This window comes from Calypte anna, chromosome 1, assembly GCF_003957555.1.
Source record: "Calypte anna isolate BGI_N300 chromosome 1, bCalAnn1_v1.p, whole genome shotgun sequence".
NCBI classification, from domain to species: Eukaryota; Metazoa; Chordata; class Aves; order Apodiformes; family Trochilidae; genus Calypte; species Calypte anna.
Window position 1 is genome coordinate 141,708,102 of NC_044244.1, and position 19,438 is coordinate 141,727,539.

Consider the following 19,438-nt stretch of genomic DNA (forward strand, 5'->3'; position numbering starts at 1 on the left):
GGGAGTTGTATCAGCTTATTTTGGGACTTTACTATATTCAAAGTTAAAACCTGCAAAAAAATATAAATATTTAAAATTTTTGTGGAACACTTTTTACTACTGGTTTATTTATATCAAAATGGAAATTTTAGTGAAAAATTCTAAAACTTCCTCCAATGTTACTATCACTAAGAAGTTAAGAAAACAGAAGCTCTGAAAGGTTGGAAAAACCCTTTCTATGATGAGTTGCACAAGGAATCCTTGCCTGAAGTCTCTTTTCAGACTAAACTGGTCACATATTTTTTTGGCCATAAAATATATCTTCCACGAATAACATGTGTAAAAGCAATTCCACCAGCAAATCATAATAAAAAAACATAAAATATTTAGATTGGGCCTAAAAGTACATGGCTTAACATCCAGATGAGGGAAAAGTACCCAAGTAATGTGTAATATTGCATGAATTTTTCATTAACACCTCATGGTAGTATTGTCAACTTGTTCTTTCTAGGCAATGAAATAGACCAGTGTGAAAAATTGTAAGAAGAAATAAAGCAAAACCCAATTTTATTACCAAATGTCTGTTATTAACTGTCTTTAACAATGCATGAAAGCAGACAAAAAACAGTCTCAAATACTTTTTAAAAGAGAGTAATTTCTAAAGACTCAGACTGTTGTTTTTTTAACACTATTTACTTATTTTATAGAAAAAGACTGCTTTTTTTAATTTTGTGGCAGGCAAAATACACTTTACTGATCACTTTTTGAATTCCAGATCTAATTACAAAAGCTTTTCAGAAGTTTCTTTACATTATTTTAGAAGCCAACCATTACCTTACAAGCTTATACGTCTCAGGATATGTAAAGCCTTATGTAAAGATACATACTATTGTATATCTTTACTGGAAAAGGAGTTATTTAGAGAACCATGTTGTTTAACTTTCAGAGGTGATATTTGTCATAAGAAAAATTGGCAAAATCACTATAAACTCAAGTTTACTTTTTATTATGTACCAATCTCCGAAAATACACCAAACAATAAATGACTGTGCAGCAAAATTCTTAAACTACAGAATTAAAGCTAAAGGGAAAGGCTTCATATCTTAAAAATATTCAATAAATAGAATTGGTTTTAACTGCCAAAAGTAAAAAGCATAATGTTTTGTTAAACTATTCATATATAACACAAACTGGGCTAGTAAGAATTAAAATGAAAGACATTTATAGATTCTACTGATCAGAATATTATGGCAAACACAGGTGTAGTTTTTCTGCCAAATAAATAGTTTAATAGCCATCTGATTTTATTTTTTTTTTCTTGCCATAGTGACAGTGAGGTTCTTCACACTAGACCAAAAAGCAAGCTCAAGAACTTATGTAAACTGTGAGCTGCTCCAAAGCTGCTCTCTCTGGCAGCAGTTGTGAGGAACCGACCCGGGACACCAGCCAGGGGCTGCTGAAAAGCAGGATATTCTGATAATATCTTTCTGCATTTTGAAGCCTGATGGGGAGAGGTAATGAAATTAATGTTTCGAAATTAAAAGCCTGACACAGGCTGACATAATAATTAATTAAAACAGCTGAAATGTAGAAATCAGATTAAAATTATCTAAACCAGCTTTGCTAACTCAAATTATTTTGTTACGAGTCATACAGAGTGCTATATTAAACAATGACATTTTTTTTGGCCAAAGATACGGAAAGAGCAGATTCCATTTTTAAAAATATGTATTTAATTGCATTTATTAAAACAAGATGGAAATACAGTAGAAAAAAAAAAAAAAGCCATGAGATTTTTATGGGAAACAAAAGTTGTGGGAATACCTTTTAGCACTCTATATTCGCTTTATCTTGCAGCATTACTCAACATTATCTATGACACTTTTGTAATGAAACAAATTAAATTGTTCTTTACATGACTCTTTTTGGCTCCATTGTATGCTTCTTCTGTAAAAAAATCTGACTTTCTATCTGTCTTCCTCTCCAATCCTAAATCACCATGATGTCTCAGTGAAAACAAATGTCATCTGTCTTAAGTCTTCATTAAAAATTACTTCTAGAATATTATTAGAAGAAAAAAAGTATTTTGTTCAAGTATTTAAACAGAGAACTCACAGTATCAGCCAAATTGTAGCAGTTGGAAAAAGAATGAAGTGGCATTTGGTAAAAGCAGTAAGTTCTCATCACATTTAACAGTGTGATGAGCATTTGACCTGTTAGTACTCTTAAGTATACTCCATATTCAAATTCAGGTAGAAGATCAAAACTGTATTGTACTTCAAAGACAGAAAGGCACCTATGACTAAATTTCCCTTCTCTTCATATAAATAAGTATTTGAAAAGGCACAGGAAAAAAAAAAAGGAATTTGTGAAAAGAAAATTGAGACTGTCAATCAGTGAGGTAATGATGGATGTAAACACCCTTTGGAACGCTCATTTACATCCTTTGGTCATGCAGAAGGATTAGCTCTCTCAAGGGATGTGTACCAGAATATGGAGTAAAGCTTTCAGTTCTCATATAAACACATCTACAGAGCCTTAAATCAAGATGATGAAGCTACAATGCCAAGTTTAATTTGCGAGGTTGTGTTGTAGTATTTCTTAAAAAAAAATGTAATTCTAAGGCAGTAGAAGGCAGAATCATCTTCTATTTTTGAGGCTGGACTGAGAAAATATTTTCAGACCTAAGACTGACAATTGCTACCACTTATTTCCCAGAAGTATCCCTCTTCTACCTGCTACCCACACATTTCCACGTATGTATTATTTATTTATTAATGTAGAGATTTCAATACTAAGTAGAATAATCCCCACATATACTTGAAAATATAGTTATTAAACAAACAAGCATAAAACCATGGTAACAACAGACTTTCCTTGAAAGAACTTGGAATTCAAGATATTGAAATAGTTCCAAGTTATTTTTTTACTCATACTGATGGCCATTCAACAATCAAGCACAAAGTGAATCTATTGGGAATATCAGCATCAGCGATTTTATTTCTGCCCACAAAGCCTTTATCATAAAAGAATAAAGAAAAAAGATAAATATTTTAATGTCAGGTACATGATAAGCCAACCTTAAAACTGAGTAGCACTGGTTTTCTAGTGGCTGATTGGAACATTGACAAAAATGTGTGCAGAGTGGAATAAAGACCAAAGAGACTGGGAGGGAGCAGGAGTACACTAAGACAAAAGAAATACAATCTGTAAGATCCACAGGAATTGGGTCAAGCAACAAATTAAAACACAGCATAATCAGGCCCCTGAAGGCAGAGAATAGGCCATTCAAGCTACACTCAGCTGCATTTAAGTTATAGAATCATATCATAAAATCATAGAATAGCCAGAGTTGGAAGGGACCTTAAAGTTCATGTAGCTCCAACCCCCTGAATGGGCAGGGACACCCCCCACAAGACCAAGTTGCTCAGAGCCCCATCCAACCTGGCCTGGAACACTTCCAAACTGTTTCCTCATGGGAAATAATTTATTCCTAATGTCTAGATTAAATCTCCCCTCTTCAAATTTGAAACCACTGCCCCTTGTCCTCTTGCTACACATCCATGTAAAAAGCCCTATCCCAGCCCCCTTCAGATATTGGAAAGTCACTATAACGTCATTACGGAGCCTTCTCTAGGCTGAAAAAAAACAACTACTTCAGCCTGTCCTCATAGGAAAGGTGCTCCTACACTCTGATCATTTTAATGGCTCTCCTCTGGACATGTTCAAGGAGCTCAAGGCTCAGTGTCCACCAGCAGCCATCTATTCCATAGGCTAGTACAGAGGCAAGCAGGACCATCTGTCTATCCTCTGGACTGGCAGTATCAAAGTTGGCTGATTTCTTCTGCATAAAATAAATATTGGAATGTTTCTTCAGACTGTCTAAATGCAGATAATAATTTGTGTAACCTACCATCTGCTATCCCAGGGAGTGCAGTGACTACAGAAATATTATGTAGCTTAAATCTATTAATCTGACTACAAAATAAGCAACATGAACTTACATTTGGATAGCTAGAAGAAGTCTCATGGCTGAGGCAATGAGCTATAACAAAAAATATTGTTATGCCTGTTTTGGCTAGGAAAGCTCACATGAAAAATTAAACAGAGTCTCAGCAGGGTTAACTAAAGGAATAACATGCTGAGAAGTCAAAACCTCTCAAATCTAGTCATAAAAATAGGTGAAAATTTCTGTGAAGATGTCTGGGATGTAAAAGCTCTTTTGCTTCACCATAGTGACTTTGAAGGGAAGTCCTAAGTGGGGCAGGGAATGTTCTGGCCTCTGGGAGCCAGCCGGCTCCTGTCACAGGAGAAATGCTGCAGGGAGCTGCCAGGGGAGCTGTGGCTGTGCCTCTCCCAGAGCTCCACTGCATCTCACAGATAATGCAGACATTATTTAATGGGTATAGAGTTGAAGGAGTGAAGAGACACTTGACTGTCAGTCCTAATTCAGATAAATCACTTCTATTTCCCATGAAAAGGAGGATCCATACATATGCTTTTCTCTGCAAAACATAAGAAGTCTACAGAGACAAAATACTAAGCAAGAGCTAAACATGTTATCAGCAAGAGGTAAATATTTCTTCAGTTTACTGCTTCAATTAGACATCAGAGAGAAAAGACTACTAGAAACGTTTTTATTTTGCTGCATTTTTGCTCTTTATGATGCTTCTACAACAGACATCCTTTCTGTAGAAAGTCCTGGCTTTCTGCAGGGGTAAGAAAAGCCCCTCTTGCTACTCCAGGGTCTGGTTCTTCTGCTAAAATGCAGTTTTCCTAGAAACAATATGGGGAAAATAGCACAGGCAACTTCATTAAGCTTCTCTCCTGTTTGTTGCTTGTGGTGTTTGTGTTGCATGCTCATGTGGTCAAAGAATATACTAGGATAAAGGTATAAAGAAGATAACAGCATTCCTTGAATGCACTCTTGGGAGTTGAGCTGAAAAGGAACCTTGAGTATGATCTAACCAGGTTCTAAACTCTACCAGAAGAGAAACAGACATCATCTGCTTTTAGAGTGAAGGTCAAAACGTAAAGAAATACAGTCCCTCTCAAACAAGGAAACCTAAGAAAATATCAGAAACTAACACTGAAAAATGACACAGCTATTTTTGCATATTTGCTGAAATGATCACAAAATTAAGGCCATTTCTTTATAGAACAGGACAGACAAATCTGTGTTCACTGACTATATGCCAGGGTGGCTGTATACAAAGGTGTTCTGGCACAGCAGGTATGCAGCCTCTCTAGGAAAATGCTGTTCCCAAGCTAATGATCACTGCTAACAAGTGATTGGAAATGGTAACTGGGGTGAGCTAAAAGTACTACTGTAGTCATTTACCATTGCTCAGTTGATGGAACAGTAACTCACTGAGTCCTGGTAATTCAGAAGCTTTCAGTCTTTATTGAGAAATAACTCTTGGACTGTGCCTTCTAAAAACACTTCTCCCCAATTTTTAGTTTTTAAATTTCACACTGAAAAATCACAACTCCCCTCACTTTCTTTTATTCCATATATTATTATATTGCTGTTTCAGAACTACATGTCCTGTTTTTGCTCTTATAAATAGAATGCAACACACACATGTTCTATAAAATGAAGGCTGAAGGCTTGCTGATGCTAAGTACAAGGAAAAATGAACACTGAATAAATACTGGTTTTAACTTCTAATGTCATCTTTGCAATTGTCTATAAAACTTTTCCCCTTGCAAGCTGTCAGTCATATCATTTTGCCTTGCAAAAGGTACCAGATTCTTGGTGTAAACATAATCAACCTTACTTTTCTAGTTCTTTGACATCTATTGTCCCATGCATTGTTCATGAACCATTCCTAGACCAATTCTGTGTTTGCCTTTGACATTTTAATATTTGAATGCCTTGTCGTTCCAACGCACTCACTGGAGTGAACAAGTCATTCTGCCTGGTTTATCCCTCTCTCTCATCCTGAACTGTCTTCAAATGCAACATATTAAAATTAATTGCTTCAATAGACATGTGATTTAGTATCATAATGCTCTCTTAATTATGATATTAAACTGTCAATCAACTGACTTGATTTTAAGCACCAGAAAGATTCATGAGGTTGCTTTAAGGGTCCACAGGTTTGGCCAATCAGGTTTTAATCTTGGAAACAGTTGTAATCTTTCCTTTTTTTCAAGAAAGCAGGCAAACTGGTATCACAAAGAATGTCTTGTCTTACACTAATCTCTAACAAAAGCTTCTCTTTCCCTACTAGTTCACTTCCTTCACTACTTTCCCACCTACTTTTGTAATGCTGTTTTTAAAATACATTCATCTAAATATGACGAAAAAGTAATTTTTATGGCTCCTCCACTGTTTGGCCATAACATTCAGTGTTAATGTTCTAGAAGTACAGGCCTTGACACTGGGCATGCTTGCAGACAAGATGCAATGAGTTTTGCATGAGGAGCCTATCTCAGCTAACAAGCCTGCTGATCAGCAGGGGTAAGGAGCCCAGGCAGAACACTGAAGGAGGCTTGACTGTCAGACAGCTTCAGGTTTGGAGTGCAGGCTGGTTTCAGTCTGTCTGCATGACTACACTGTGCCCTGTGGAGATACAAACTGCTTCTATTAGTTGATACTGCAGCCTGTCACTTCAGGAATCAGATGTGTTAATCACATTAGAGAGCTCGTATAAAAATGAACTCTGTAATGCCCTCACCTCTGTTCTGTCTTTTCAGGAATGCAGTTCAGTAGTTTTTGAGGCAATGACTTAGAGTGTTACTCAATGTTACTGAACAAAATGCATTCAGTTCAGGTGGAGGGACAGTAAATGCCTCTTGAAATATATTTATTTAGAAAAAATAAAATACAAATGCAAAGTTGACTATGAAATTATTAGGTAGTCAGTCAGGCACTGGAAGGGGCTGCCTGAGGAGGTGGTAGAGTCACCATCCATGAAGGTATTTAAAAACCATGTAGATGAAGCATTTCAGGACATGCTGTAGTGGTCATGATGATACATTTAAATATATATATGATTTTGGTCTATATTTCTGTCTTTATTTTGTTTTATTGGGGGCCATATTGGCAGTTGGGCAGGGTGATCTTAGAGGCCTTTTCCAATCATGACAATTCCGTGACCTTTGCTATGCAGAAGTAATAAATGAATTGCTTTTTACTCATTTTTCTTAGTTTTACTCATATTTTCTCTTCAAGCATTCTCTACAGCCACCAAGTAGAAAATTATTTAACCCAAAGATTGGAATTCAGAGTATTTCTTGTCAGTTACAGAACTTACATGAGTTTCATGACAAAAAACAATGACAAACAGATTCAAAAGATTAAATAACCAGCAAGTCCCAAGATGCAGGCCTCTCTTTTGAGACACATTTAAAATGCATAGAATAATTTATCCTTATTACTCGGTATATTTTATGGAATATTCTTTTTGCATATATTCAGTCTGTTAAAATGTTTATTTTTCACTTGATATTTTTCTTCAAATCAGACATTCACACTGAGTAAATGACTATGAATATTGGCACACATCAATAGTCCTTAATCCATCAAGCATTCAAGTAAGGCAGAACTATAAGAGCAAAAAGAGTTTTATGACAGACAAACTAGAATATGTTTTATTTCATTCTTACATGTTCTTTGGAAGGTGGAGGTATGTTCCTTCTATTTGTACTTTCAAATATTTGGAATTGGGTTGTGATGCAAACATGCTATACAAACTGAATCTATGTGGCTCTGTTACTTCTATTTCACTACAAAGAGAAATCTGATCCATATGACAATGGATTCACTGGGATGAAGGGCCAAATTCTGATTTCAAATGATAACAGGTCCTTTGTTGTTGATGCCATCCCTGTTCTTTCTATGCTTTGATTTTCTGTTTCGTGCTTTGATTTTCTTTTGCTGCATTACAGAATGCATGAACAACTGAACAATAACTTTCAAAGTGTTGTGTAGAGTTGCTAATGCTTTCTGAAATATGTGATTCATAGGAGCTTTAGTGTTCAGAGACTAATGTTGAAGTTGGGCAGAGTTGCATAATTTTCCAAAAAAGCTTGATATTTAAATGGATTTTTAATCATTCAGTGAGCTAAAGTTTAATTTCTTTTCCATGAATATAATTAATTTTTTAAAAAAAGTTTTATGTTGTATAGTCATGTTGTATAAAACATTGTGAGTTTTATGTTGTGTAGAGGTGAATCTGCCAGAAATGGCACTTAATATAACGTAGCATCATTCTATTTTTTCTTGAAAGCATCTGTAGGCATTTTGATCTTTCTTGCAATCCAGTGTATTGTCCTCCTATTCATTGCCCATTGATGACTTCCCAGGCATGAAAATAGATGGTACTAAGATTTGCTCAGATTATCTTTCAGTGCAGTGTGCAGTATTACCCCTCTTCCAAATCATTATAATAGAAGTTTACTAGATTCTTTTAAAATTATGAATAACTATACAAGGCCAGGGTTTTAATTCACACCCATAAAGGCAGAATGGGAAAAAATATTTTAAGAACAAATTTTTGCCTCCATGTGTGTTTCTATTCTGATCAAAACACTTGTTTGGGCTAAAACCCTAAGCCTTAATAGAAGAATTAACATGAACAGTTATATTAAATTCAGCAAAACATAGACATTTACCTGTTCAAAAGTATTCTTCTGAAGTTCTTCAAATCCAAAAATATCCAGTATTCCAATTTCAAATACCTGGTCACTGGGAAGAAAAAAAGAAAAAAATATAGATAATAAGAATTCAATCACGTGGATAATATTTCTGTTGTTTCTGACAGAAATATTTATGTTCTAGGATGAAAGCAGGCTGTATTTCAAAAACACAGTATAGAATACACAAGCAGAACGTGTATACAACAGAATCAAAATTCTACTCACCAACCTAATATATTGAATATAAATAAAAAAAACCAACCAGGGTTAAAGATCGTTTTAGCAGCCACTTAAAAACCTGAATTTGTTAGAGAAGGAAAATATCTTAGAATTTCTAAAGTCCAGTTTCTGAAGTCCAGTTTCTCAAAGTATAGAACTCATTCTATCAGATGAGAGACAGCCATGTAGGGGAAGCTTCAAAGTTGCTTAGCTGCACTCGGTTACCCCTTCCAGTTTATAATTCTTTGACAGTCAGAACTGTTGCTACTAATGTTCTTCAAGGGAAACCTTTGAAGCCAAAGTCTTCTCTGTGCCAGCATCAAGTACAAGCTGCAAGCTCAGGCTGCACAAGAGGTTACATCTCTCAGGGGAAAGAACAGTCAGGATTTGGACGTGACGAACACTGATGATTTTGTATATATAAATGAAAAGTTGGCAGTGCTTCTCATTTTTCATGTGCCACTGCTTGCATTCAGGGAAGAGCTTTTATTTTAGCCCAGTGGAAAGCTTAGGGCACAGCAGTCACCAAGGATATGGACAGGAGAAGTGGGAAAGGGACAGAAGTGTTATCCATAGTGCTTTGGGAATAAGTGACTGCAGGTTGGAAGGGTTTGAGAACTCTGTTTTCTTCACAGTCTCATTCGACAGAGAACATGAGAAGGGGGTTATGTTACAAAAAAAAAAAAAAAAAAAAAAAAAAAGAAAAGAAAGAAAAGAAATAAAAAAAAAATGTTGCAATATGAATGTCTGCATGCAGTGGGACTTTCTCCAGAATGAAATGATCTGCCAGAAGGGTGAAAGACTTTGCACATTAGCCAATGCTTCTCTGGAACAGAAGAAATCAGTAAAGGAAAAATCATTCAGCTTCTTGAGAAAGAAGGAGGCCACTTTCTGAGGCAGATGAGTTTTCTCTTTGCCAACACAATTTGTAAATGTACGGGGCTATATGCATACAAATAATATTGCAGCCTGCTGTTTCTGAAATCTGCTTTTCCTTCCACATTTCCCCTGTGTCTATCTATACATCAGGATACAGATGAGAAGGAGAAAAAGGTGATCCACCCTTGAAGTACTTTAGTACAGTTCTAGTAAACACTACCATTTAATTAGGCAAGAATCCAGCTCTGAAAATAAATTCCCATATAACAAACAAAAAGAGTAAAAGCATTAAATGATTTAGTAATACAAAACAAGTGAGGAGAAACAATTCTCAGGGACAAGCCTGAGGCTGAGCAGAGCCTTCATCAAAAATTATATCCAAGAAGTTTGTCTTCTATTCTAAGGCACACTAGTTCAGTGCATTACTGATGGTCACAAGACTGGTTATGTGCGTAAATGTCAGACACTGAGAGTTGCATAATAAATCCAGTCTAGAATGGCTTTGTTGGGCAGGAGAGGTTATAGTGAGGTCGATTGGCCTCCAAGGGAATTTCTACAAGAAGCATAAGGATATATCACCACCTCCCTCTCTAGCAATGAGTACAATTTGAATTGTATTTTAAAATGTAAGCCTCATTTCTCAAGTGATTAAACATGGGTACAAATTCCTTGTCACACTTGAGTTTTCAAAAATCCAGTTCATCCAAGAAGAGTACGAATTTCTGAAAACAAACTACCTTATACTTATATTGCAAAGTCAAAATTATTATGTTATTTATATAAGATTTAGGGGGGAAAAAGCACATTGGGATTTCAGAATACTTACTGATTTTTCACTTTTTAAATTATTTCATCATTTATCTACAGCCTTCCTTATGGAAAGGCAAAATATGAACTGCTTTGTAATATTGAAAAGCTGCTGAAATATTGCATTTCACACTTCTTAAGAGCTAGTTAACATGGATGGAACAACTTACACTGTAGCGGGAGGAGCCATTCTTGCTCCTGAAGCTCGACGAGCTGCTGGTCTCTTCCAGGACTCCAGCCACCACACAGCGCTTCCAGGGTAGAAGTGTACCAGAAAGAGCCTTTCTTGCTCCAGAGGCTCAACGAGCTGCTGGCCTCTCCATGCCTTGCACCAGAGTGAGCTGAGTTGCCTCCTGTGGGTGTGTGTCCCACCTTTATTGGCCCCCTGGTCTTGCTCATGCCCAATAGGGGCCTGTTCTAATCAGGCACAGGTGGACTCACACCCACTCACTGGCAACTCGAGACACCTGGTTGACAATGTTTCTCTACATTACACTTTTCTGTCTGCTTCAGTAAACAGATTTGAGGCTGGATTGCTTACATACCAGTTGAGTGCCATGACTTATTTTGTCAAATCAGTTTCTTTTACTTTTTCTAAAGGAATATATAACTAATTGCATACAGAAAAGTCCTAAACAAATGGACCTAAAGAATTATTACAAACCAGGCAAAAGAGGAATGTGGTCCTAGTTTCTCAAACTGCAGGTAAAAGCCTTAGAAGCCAGCCTACTGACTACCTCAAATAACATTTCTTACCAAAACTGTGGTATTTTCAAAAATATCTTGATTTGTTGGAGTTGCATTTGTTGACAGGGAAACATATCAATCCAGGTTTTTTTTGGTGAGCTCCACCCGCTAATCTTGGCTTTCTAGTATTAGAAGATGCAGACATCACATGAAAAGAGCTGGAGATTTTACATAATTAATATCTTGCCTAGCGGGCAAGTACATCAGAACAAGGCTCTGTATCCTCTGCAATACCAACATTTTGTTACTACATTGTGGCATTTATTTGCAAAACCTTACCAACTGTGATAGCAATTCACGGTTTTAAAATAGTGCCCAGATTTTGAAAATTAAATAGCTACAGAGAGCACTACATCAAAATTAAGTGGTTTTTTTCATATGTGGCTACAAACTACTTTGCTTTGTTTTCTTCTTGTTGTCTTTCTCTGGTTTATAATACTTTTCTTCTCAGACTCAGAAGTGTCCATATATGTTTTTCTTGTCTAGCTGTCAACCATATTATTTGCAGCAAAATTACTTTCTTTAAATTAATCATAGCAGAGATCCCCAAGGCAAAATAAAGCATGAGTGATCCCATGCTTATAAATGAAAGGACATGTCACCAGTGTCTAAAGGAACAAATACTAGAAAAGAGCATTTTGTTCTGAAAAATGCCCTTATTTTACTTTATTCTTTTATGGTTACTAAGCATGACTGACACTTTTCCTTATTATGTTTCAGATATTCAGTATTTCCTATGTATAAACAAAATAGCTATAGTTCTAGTTTCTCCATTTTCCTCGGAATGACATCTCTGTAAGGATGTCCTAGAAATACCTTTTGATCTTATACACTTAACTGCACTATAAAGAAACTATGTAAAAAATTTTGGCAACTCCTAAAACTAACACATACATCAGACATACTGTCTGATGATCTGTACTGGTCTGATGGTCTTGCCATTCATCAAGAGATTCTCTTGACCTGTTTGCCATTCCTGGAAAGGTGAACAGAATTCCCTTTAAAGTACTTCTGACCCAATGCTTCAGACAAACTTACAGAATGTTATTTGATCTCTCCTTTTTTATCCCAGAAAAAGGTCTTCAGATCTGAAATCCATAGGGTTCATTCCCATTGTAATTTTTTGCAATCTATGTACATAAAGGAGTGAGGTGAATCTGTTGGGGCAGGATGATCTAAAGTGCATTTTCATCTGCCTCAGAAATAATATTTCTTGCTCTTCCTCCAAATTCTGCCAGTAACCAGGAAGGATGCCAGTTGGCTTGTGTCTGATGGGGATAAACTGATACTGATTAATGAGGAAATATTTATAGGATTAGATGGAGTATATAATCTAGCCTTCGAATGAGGACACTCAGAATCCTACTTCAGTAGTCCCACAGGGACAGATTACAGACGTTGGTCATAAATACAGTTCTTGAAGGAAATAGAATTAATAAACCAAATCAGATATGTTCTTCATCTCAAACAATTATTGAAACAAATCAGGTTTTGAGATTTTGGAGAGAGATTTTTCTGAGATTGTTTTTAAGATTCTGAGATATTTGCTGAGACTTGGTGTCATCACCACATTTGTCAGTCATCTTGCTCAATGACTATCATTTTTCTTTAAATATTACCTTACTCAGGTGTGAGTGGTACAGATAGAGACAGTGATGGGACAAAATGGAAAGAAACACTGTCTCTGCATCTGACAAACATTTCTTTGAGTGATTTGACAGGTATGGTAGGAAGGGAGAAATATTTTTGCTACAAGGCTGAAGATCTATAGCCATCTCATCAGTAGCTCAAACTCTTCCCCAGCTCTTTAAAGCAAAGTTTGTTCTTTGCTTTCAAAAATGATGTTGTATTGTTTAATAGAACACTGGGAATGATCCAGACTGAAGTGGTTTCAAAATATGATACCATGAACCATATTGTATAAGAAACTTTGTACTGTTTTTCTGTTTTAAAGATATTCCTAACTTCATATATAGAGACAAGTGCAATTAAGTTGTGGGTTCATGCTCTGAACACAACCTCTCTTTTCCTGTCCTTCCTTCATTCCCAGCTCTCTTCTACTGGGTTCAGTAAAAGATAAAGAAATATTTTAGTTTAAGCTCTGATTATTTTTTTTTCCTAAAACTAAGATTTCTACTTTAGAATATCCCATTCTATAAAACAGATAATGTGTATTAAGACATTTGTAATGAGATCCCTGAGAGCTTTTCTTTGCCCAAGTAAATGTTGCAGCTCTCTGGCAGTATTTGAATTTTGCTGGGAATAAAATTACATAGTCAGAATACAGAAGCTTTCAGAAAATACCTGTTGAGAAATATTCTACATTTCCTTTGAAACACAAATTTCCTATAGCTTTTCTAGAGGCCAATCACAGAAAGAGTTTCTCCTCAATGAATCACTGGGGATTTCAAGATGAATAAAGTAATAGATCTCAAAGGTATCTTACAACCAGTCCAAACTAGCACCCATGTTTATAATTTAGTTCTAACTAGACAAATCATCAGGAAGTTCTTACAAAGGAGAAAAATATTTCTGAAGATGTATTATCTCACTTAACACTGTCGTTAAAACTCTTGCATTTTATTTATTGGATAGTATTATAAAGTGATGAATTTGCTGGATTCTGGCAACATATGTATCCTCTATACTTAATAACTCCAAAGATTTGTATTTGCAATTTTTCATAGAACTGTCTCCACTTCCCTCAGATCTTTTGGCAAGCATCACTTTTACCTTTGCTGGAAACCAGCTGCAAGGTTTTACATGGTGAATATAAATCAATTAATGACGAAAATAAAGTAACTTCACCATAAAAGTGAAACCCACGTAATTAGTTTCCTCAAAAATATCAAGAACAAATGTTTCTCTTAGAATTACTAAGCCAATTAATCTGATTTTATTGCTTGATAAATTGCTTGAAGTGAGATGGAAGTAGAATTAGGCTACCTCTCAACAAAATGAGAGAAATTAGTTAAAAAATTTATTCCAGGTTTCATGCCACCTGATAAGTAGTAAGTAGAAGTTTCTGACCAGAGAATGAAGTATTTCCTGAAATGTACCAGCATTATTTGGACACTTTATTTAATGTCTTTGGTGGATCCTTAAGCAGAAGTTTACTGAAACTGCACCAAACTGAAAGTACAATGCTGTTAACTGATAGAATTGCTCAGATGTATGTAAAGTAAATCTGATCCAAAAAATCACAAGTTCATGCAATGCCTACCACTAATCCAACCTGGAAATTGAACTTCTTATACTTTGATTTACTACTTCAAGATGGAACAAAGAAAAGCAAGGGTGTGGGGGGAGGTATTTTCTTATCTTAAGCTGGCTAAGACCCCAACTTGGGGTACTGTGTCCAGCTGTGGGGCCTCCAGCCATGGCACTGTTGCAGTGAGTCCAGAGGAGGGCCACAAAGATGATCAGAAGACTGAGAGAGCTGGGGTTGTTCAGCCTGGAGAAGAAATAGCTCTGGGGAGCTTCCGGTACCTGAAGAGGCTACAATGAATACAGGAAGGTACTTTTTACAAGGGCATGTAGGAAGAGGACAAGAAGGGAGATTTAGGTTAGACATAAGGAAGAAATTCTTTGCTGTGTGGTGCACAGGTTGCCCAGGGAAGTTGTGGCTGCTCCCTCCCTGGAAGTGTTGATGGCCAGGTTGGATGGGGCTTTGAGCAACATGGTCTACTGGGAGGTGTCCCTGCCCATGACAGGGGGTTTGAAACTAGATTATCTTTAAGGTCCCTTCCTAAAAAAAACATCTTATGATTCTATGAAATAGCAATGAAGGAGAGTCAACTTCGTTTTCACTCAGCTTTGGAAAGGGAACTGAGGTTAAGTTCGTATTGCTGAAAGTAAGTATGTCTTCTCAGTACTGCCAATATATCTGAGCTGGTTGGCTTCCTTTGGCCAGCCTAAATTAAGAGCTTCCTTTTTTCATGCATTGGTATAATACTTAACTGTTGCAGATTTCTCATTCCTGACAAAATCAGGAATGCCCTGGTTTAGCTTGGATTTAGAACACTACATAATCTCCAAGCTACTACACAGGTAGAAATACTTCCAATCAGAATTATTTCCACAAGGTAAAAGAATGTATGATGGCACTAAAAGAGGACTACAAGATAAACAATATATAAACATCTTTAACTTTCATTATTTGAAGGTCCTATGATACCTGGAAATTATAGATTTACATTACTGAAACAGCAGAGATACACAACCCCCTAGTCTGAGAGTATGTAAATTTTTAAATATGCAAAATTACACATTGAAAAATTATTTCAGATGATTTTAATAAATATACTGATTGTAGATTTCTACCTCAACACCCACTACAAATGAGCTCACTGTAACTGGGAATACCTGAGCTGGGTTACTCTCTGTAACAGACATGCACTGAGCTATGTCCCAGGAATGAATGGGGAAGAACTGAATGTGACCACATGCTACTGTCCTTTCTTGATATAAACACACTATGTCAAATATGGACATGGATTGGAAACTTGCTCTAACTTGGCTGTCCAAGTGCCTGCAATTCTAAGGGGCTGTATGATCAGAAACAGATGAGTAAAACCACTCCATGTTACTCTCTAAACTTCCCTTTGCCTCCAGAAGGAAGCAAGGCACTCAAATGGTCTATATAATGAAGGAAAGCATTTACATGAAAAACGCTCTGAGTTACTCAGGCATGGAAGATTTTTCTGTTAGTTAAGCCTACAGAAGTGAAATGGGGTTTATTACTACCTGGTCTACAAATAGATAAGATTGTGAAATCTTCAAACTCTAAGAGACGGCACTTGATAAATACTTCTATTATAAAAGGAAAAAATACCTATTTTTTCCTGGAAGTTCCAAACCTGTTGTCTGTGGAGTTCCATTTATCAAAACCAAGAAATCTTGTACTTAGTGTTCACTGGAAAGCTCATTTAAGCGTGTGAGATGTTGAACCTTGGTTAAGTCACATGCATATGATGATCTAATCAGGATTAGTGTCTTATGTTTTTATTTTTGTTTGTTTCTTGGCTGCTCCATTGAAGCCCATTAATTAGTTTGGAGGGGGGTTGGTTTTGTTTGTTGGTTTTGGGTTTTTTTTAAGCCACACAGGATAGCAGAAGCATTAAATTTAACACATTAACCTAGAAACACCCAGAACATTATTAGAACATTTAATTTGGTTAAGTTCAAACACTGATTTGAAGGCATTTGAACAAAATTTCCATTTTAATACTGTGTACTAAGGCCATAATTTGTGGGAGAAAGAACAAGTATAGTTTGCACTGAAAAAACACAAGTACCTTTTTGCTTCTTGAATGACTTAGCTCATTCTCTATTGTCAACTCTTAAGAGGCTACTAGTTCTAACTCACCAATCCAATCACCTGCATAAAGTGCCATGTTCCCCTACACAAATAAAAAAATAAACCAATACTAAGGAAACAGCTGAAGGAATGGCCACTGATTTAACAATCCAAACATCACTTGCATGCTATCATAAAACACTTTAACTGGTGGAATTATATTTCTTTTATAGATCTAGATCTGAACAGGCAATGACACACCTAAAAGTCTGAATGGCAATCCTACCTGCCGGTCTCATCCTGATTTTGAAGGTAGCAGTTGATTGTGTTCACTAAAAAGCTAAATAAACGACCATATAGAGATTTGGCCAAGAGATCCCGGTAAAATTCTGCAATCTCTGTTGTGTGTCTCCGTACAATCATGTCACCTAGGACAGAAAGCAGAAAATGGAGATGAAAACATGCCTTAAGTAACTTTAGTCACATTAAGCCCTTCAACCCTTTTTACTTTTGCTATACCAAACATACGTGTGGTGATAGATTCCTTCTGAAGCCTCCAGTGAAAGATGAGAAGAAAATTATTAATACTCACATGATGTTTGAAAATATGTACCTTTGTATTTTTTTTCAATAGAAAAGGGCATGTGTATCACTCAGAACTAGCATTTCACTTTTCTGAAACTTTCGCCAAACCCCACCCTTGGACATTCCTGTTGACTTTAGTTCCTAGCATTAATATCTCATCTGTTATCTTGAAAAAACAAACCAAAAAAACAAAAAACCCCAGCAATAACAACAAAAAAACCCAAACAAAACCCCAAAAAAACCCAACATTTTTTTGATTTATCCGTTAAGATTAATCAAGTTAGGAATCCATCAGCATCAGACTGTGAAACCCCTTTACTCCATATTACTCAGCCATTTCTAATTCAGTGTCTCAGTCTGACTTATTTCATGAGAGATAATCCTACGTATTCCTTAAAGAGAAATTTACAAGACCAAATAGGAAAAAAGAAACAAGAATTATCTGCTTTGAAAATTCTCAAGTCAGAAGGATCAAAATGCCACAAGTTCTGATCTAAGAGAATGTGAACTTGGAAAAGATTACCTTTAAAATACTGAACATCAGTTGTTAAGGCTGAAGCAAGCTCATCTGGTGAAACCTGCAGCATCCCTGCCACTGAAATGAAAAGAGAATTTAAAGAAAGCCTTGTGCTCTATTGCGTGTTTTATTTTTTACAACAGATTTTCTTATGTAGAAGGTATATTTTAATAGTGAAGTAACCCACATTAAAGAAAATTTAATGAACACACAAAACTGGATTACTATAATCAGCACTTTGTGAAGCTTGAATGTATGTGTAGTTTACATAACAGCTCACTTTCCTCTTTGAAGGTTACTCAGGACTTTCCCCAGGGCTTGGCAGACTTTCTCTCATATTAGAGTTAAGGTATGCTACTTATTGACATTCTGCATCCATAAGCCACTTTGAAGAGATTTGTTAGTGACCAAGAGGGCAGACTTCAAAGCATGAAAACAAGAAACCCTTTTAAGACATAGATTTTGAATGTAAGGAATTCAGTTCAATGCAAATGGTTCAGCTGTTGACAAGGAGAACAAGAGCGTTTTAAAACAAACCTGCTCGCAGTGCACTGCACGATCTCTTTTGGCAAATTAAATGATTAAATATGACATTGAATTAGACAGTTTTCAATACTAATCTTTAATTTTTGTCCCATAAAAATCTGTAGTTTTTTTAAAACATCCGATTCAACTGGTTACTGTCTTCCCACAGTAACTCAGGAATTTTCAGAAGTCCTTTTTCCTGTCTCCCTGGAACTGTGTTTCCACCTGTCGGTGGATCAGTGCAAGTGCCCTGCTTGTGACACTCCAAGGTCACACCTTACTGACCTTGTTCCAGTTGCTGCAGGTCTGACACGAATGCTGTCTCAGCGTCTGTCAGAGCCGTAAAGCGAATGTCTCCAAGATGCAGAATCGCCGAGAGAATTACAAACAGGTTCTCTACCTCCTGCAGGGGTTTTATGCAGAATTAAAGAGAAAGAAGAGATCTGCCTGGCACACCAGGGAAAGGCAATGCTTTACAGAAATACAAATTATATTGGTTTGCATCACTGGCGTTTGCCAGGTCAAAAGGTATGTGAACTATTAACAGGAAATTCGGATTTAGAAACCAAACTGGAACTGCCCTATAGAAAAGAACAAGATAATATTTTCCTTTTCTTTTGTTTTAATGTAAATCACATTAGCTACCGAGTTAAGAAAGTTTTTCAGAAAGTAATAAAAAACACTGAAATATCATTAATTATATTATTGAACAATATTAATAGTATCAACACACTTATTAATTAATATTATTAAATAATATTTTCTAATGAGAAGTCTTATTAATAATTCTTATTGGTAATATTATTCTTCAAGAAATAAATGCATCTTTATTCTGCAAGAAATAAATGTATCTTCTGCACAGAGAATTTCCATCAAGAAAAAATCTGTATCTGGGAATAGAAAGGTTTGTTTTTAACTCAGCGACTGTATTAAGAAACTAAGTATCCAGTTCTAAGGTACAACAAGCTCCAGGTTGCAAAAGCTGTATTTAAGGTCTAGAAGATACAAAAGTAACCATCCCTACCCACATATTTGACTTTACCAATGGTTGCATTCTATGTTCTGACATCTCTAAGGATCTGAAGTGGTTAACTTCAAGGCCGGGTTTTTCCTGGCCTTGTTTTTACCACAGTAAGATGAGAACTGACTTTGTTGTTTATTTTTAAATTATTTAAAGTCACGCAAAAAAAAACAAAAAAACAAAAAAACCAAGACAAACCAAACCAAACAAAAAA

At 36.0% G+C, this 19,438-nt stretch overlaps 1 protein-coding gene across 1 annotated transcript in view; it reads right to left on the minus strand.

Annotated features, from left to right (window-relative positions):
• The window catches only part of MYO16 (myosin XVI), a 285,335-nt gene that overhangs the window by 98,966 nt on the left and 166,931 nt on the right, over window positions 1-19,438 (minus strand). The window contains exons 18-21 of the mRNA XM_030458595.1: window positions 18,489-18,606; window positions 17,685-17,756; window positions 16,863-17,004; window positions 8,602-8,674 (exon numbers count right to left, since the gene is read on the minus strand). Of these exons, the coding sequence (XP_030314455.1) occupies window positions 8,602-8,674; window positions 16,863-17,004; window positions 17,685-17,756; window positions 18,489-18,606 (405 nt within the window). The remainder of the gene's footprint in view (window positions 1-8,601; window positions 8,675-16,862; window positions 17,005-17,684; window positions 17,757-18,488; window positions 18,607-19,438) is intronic.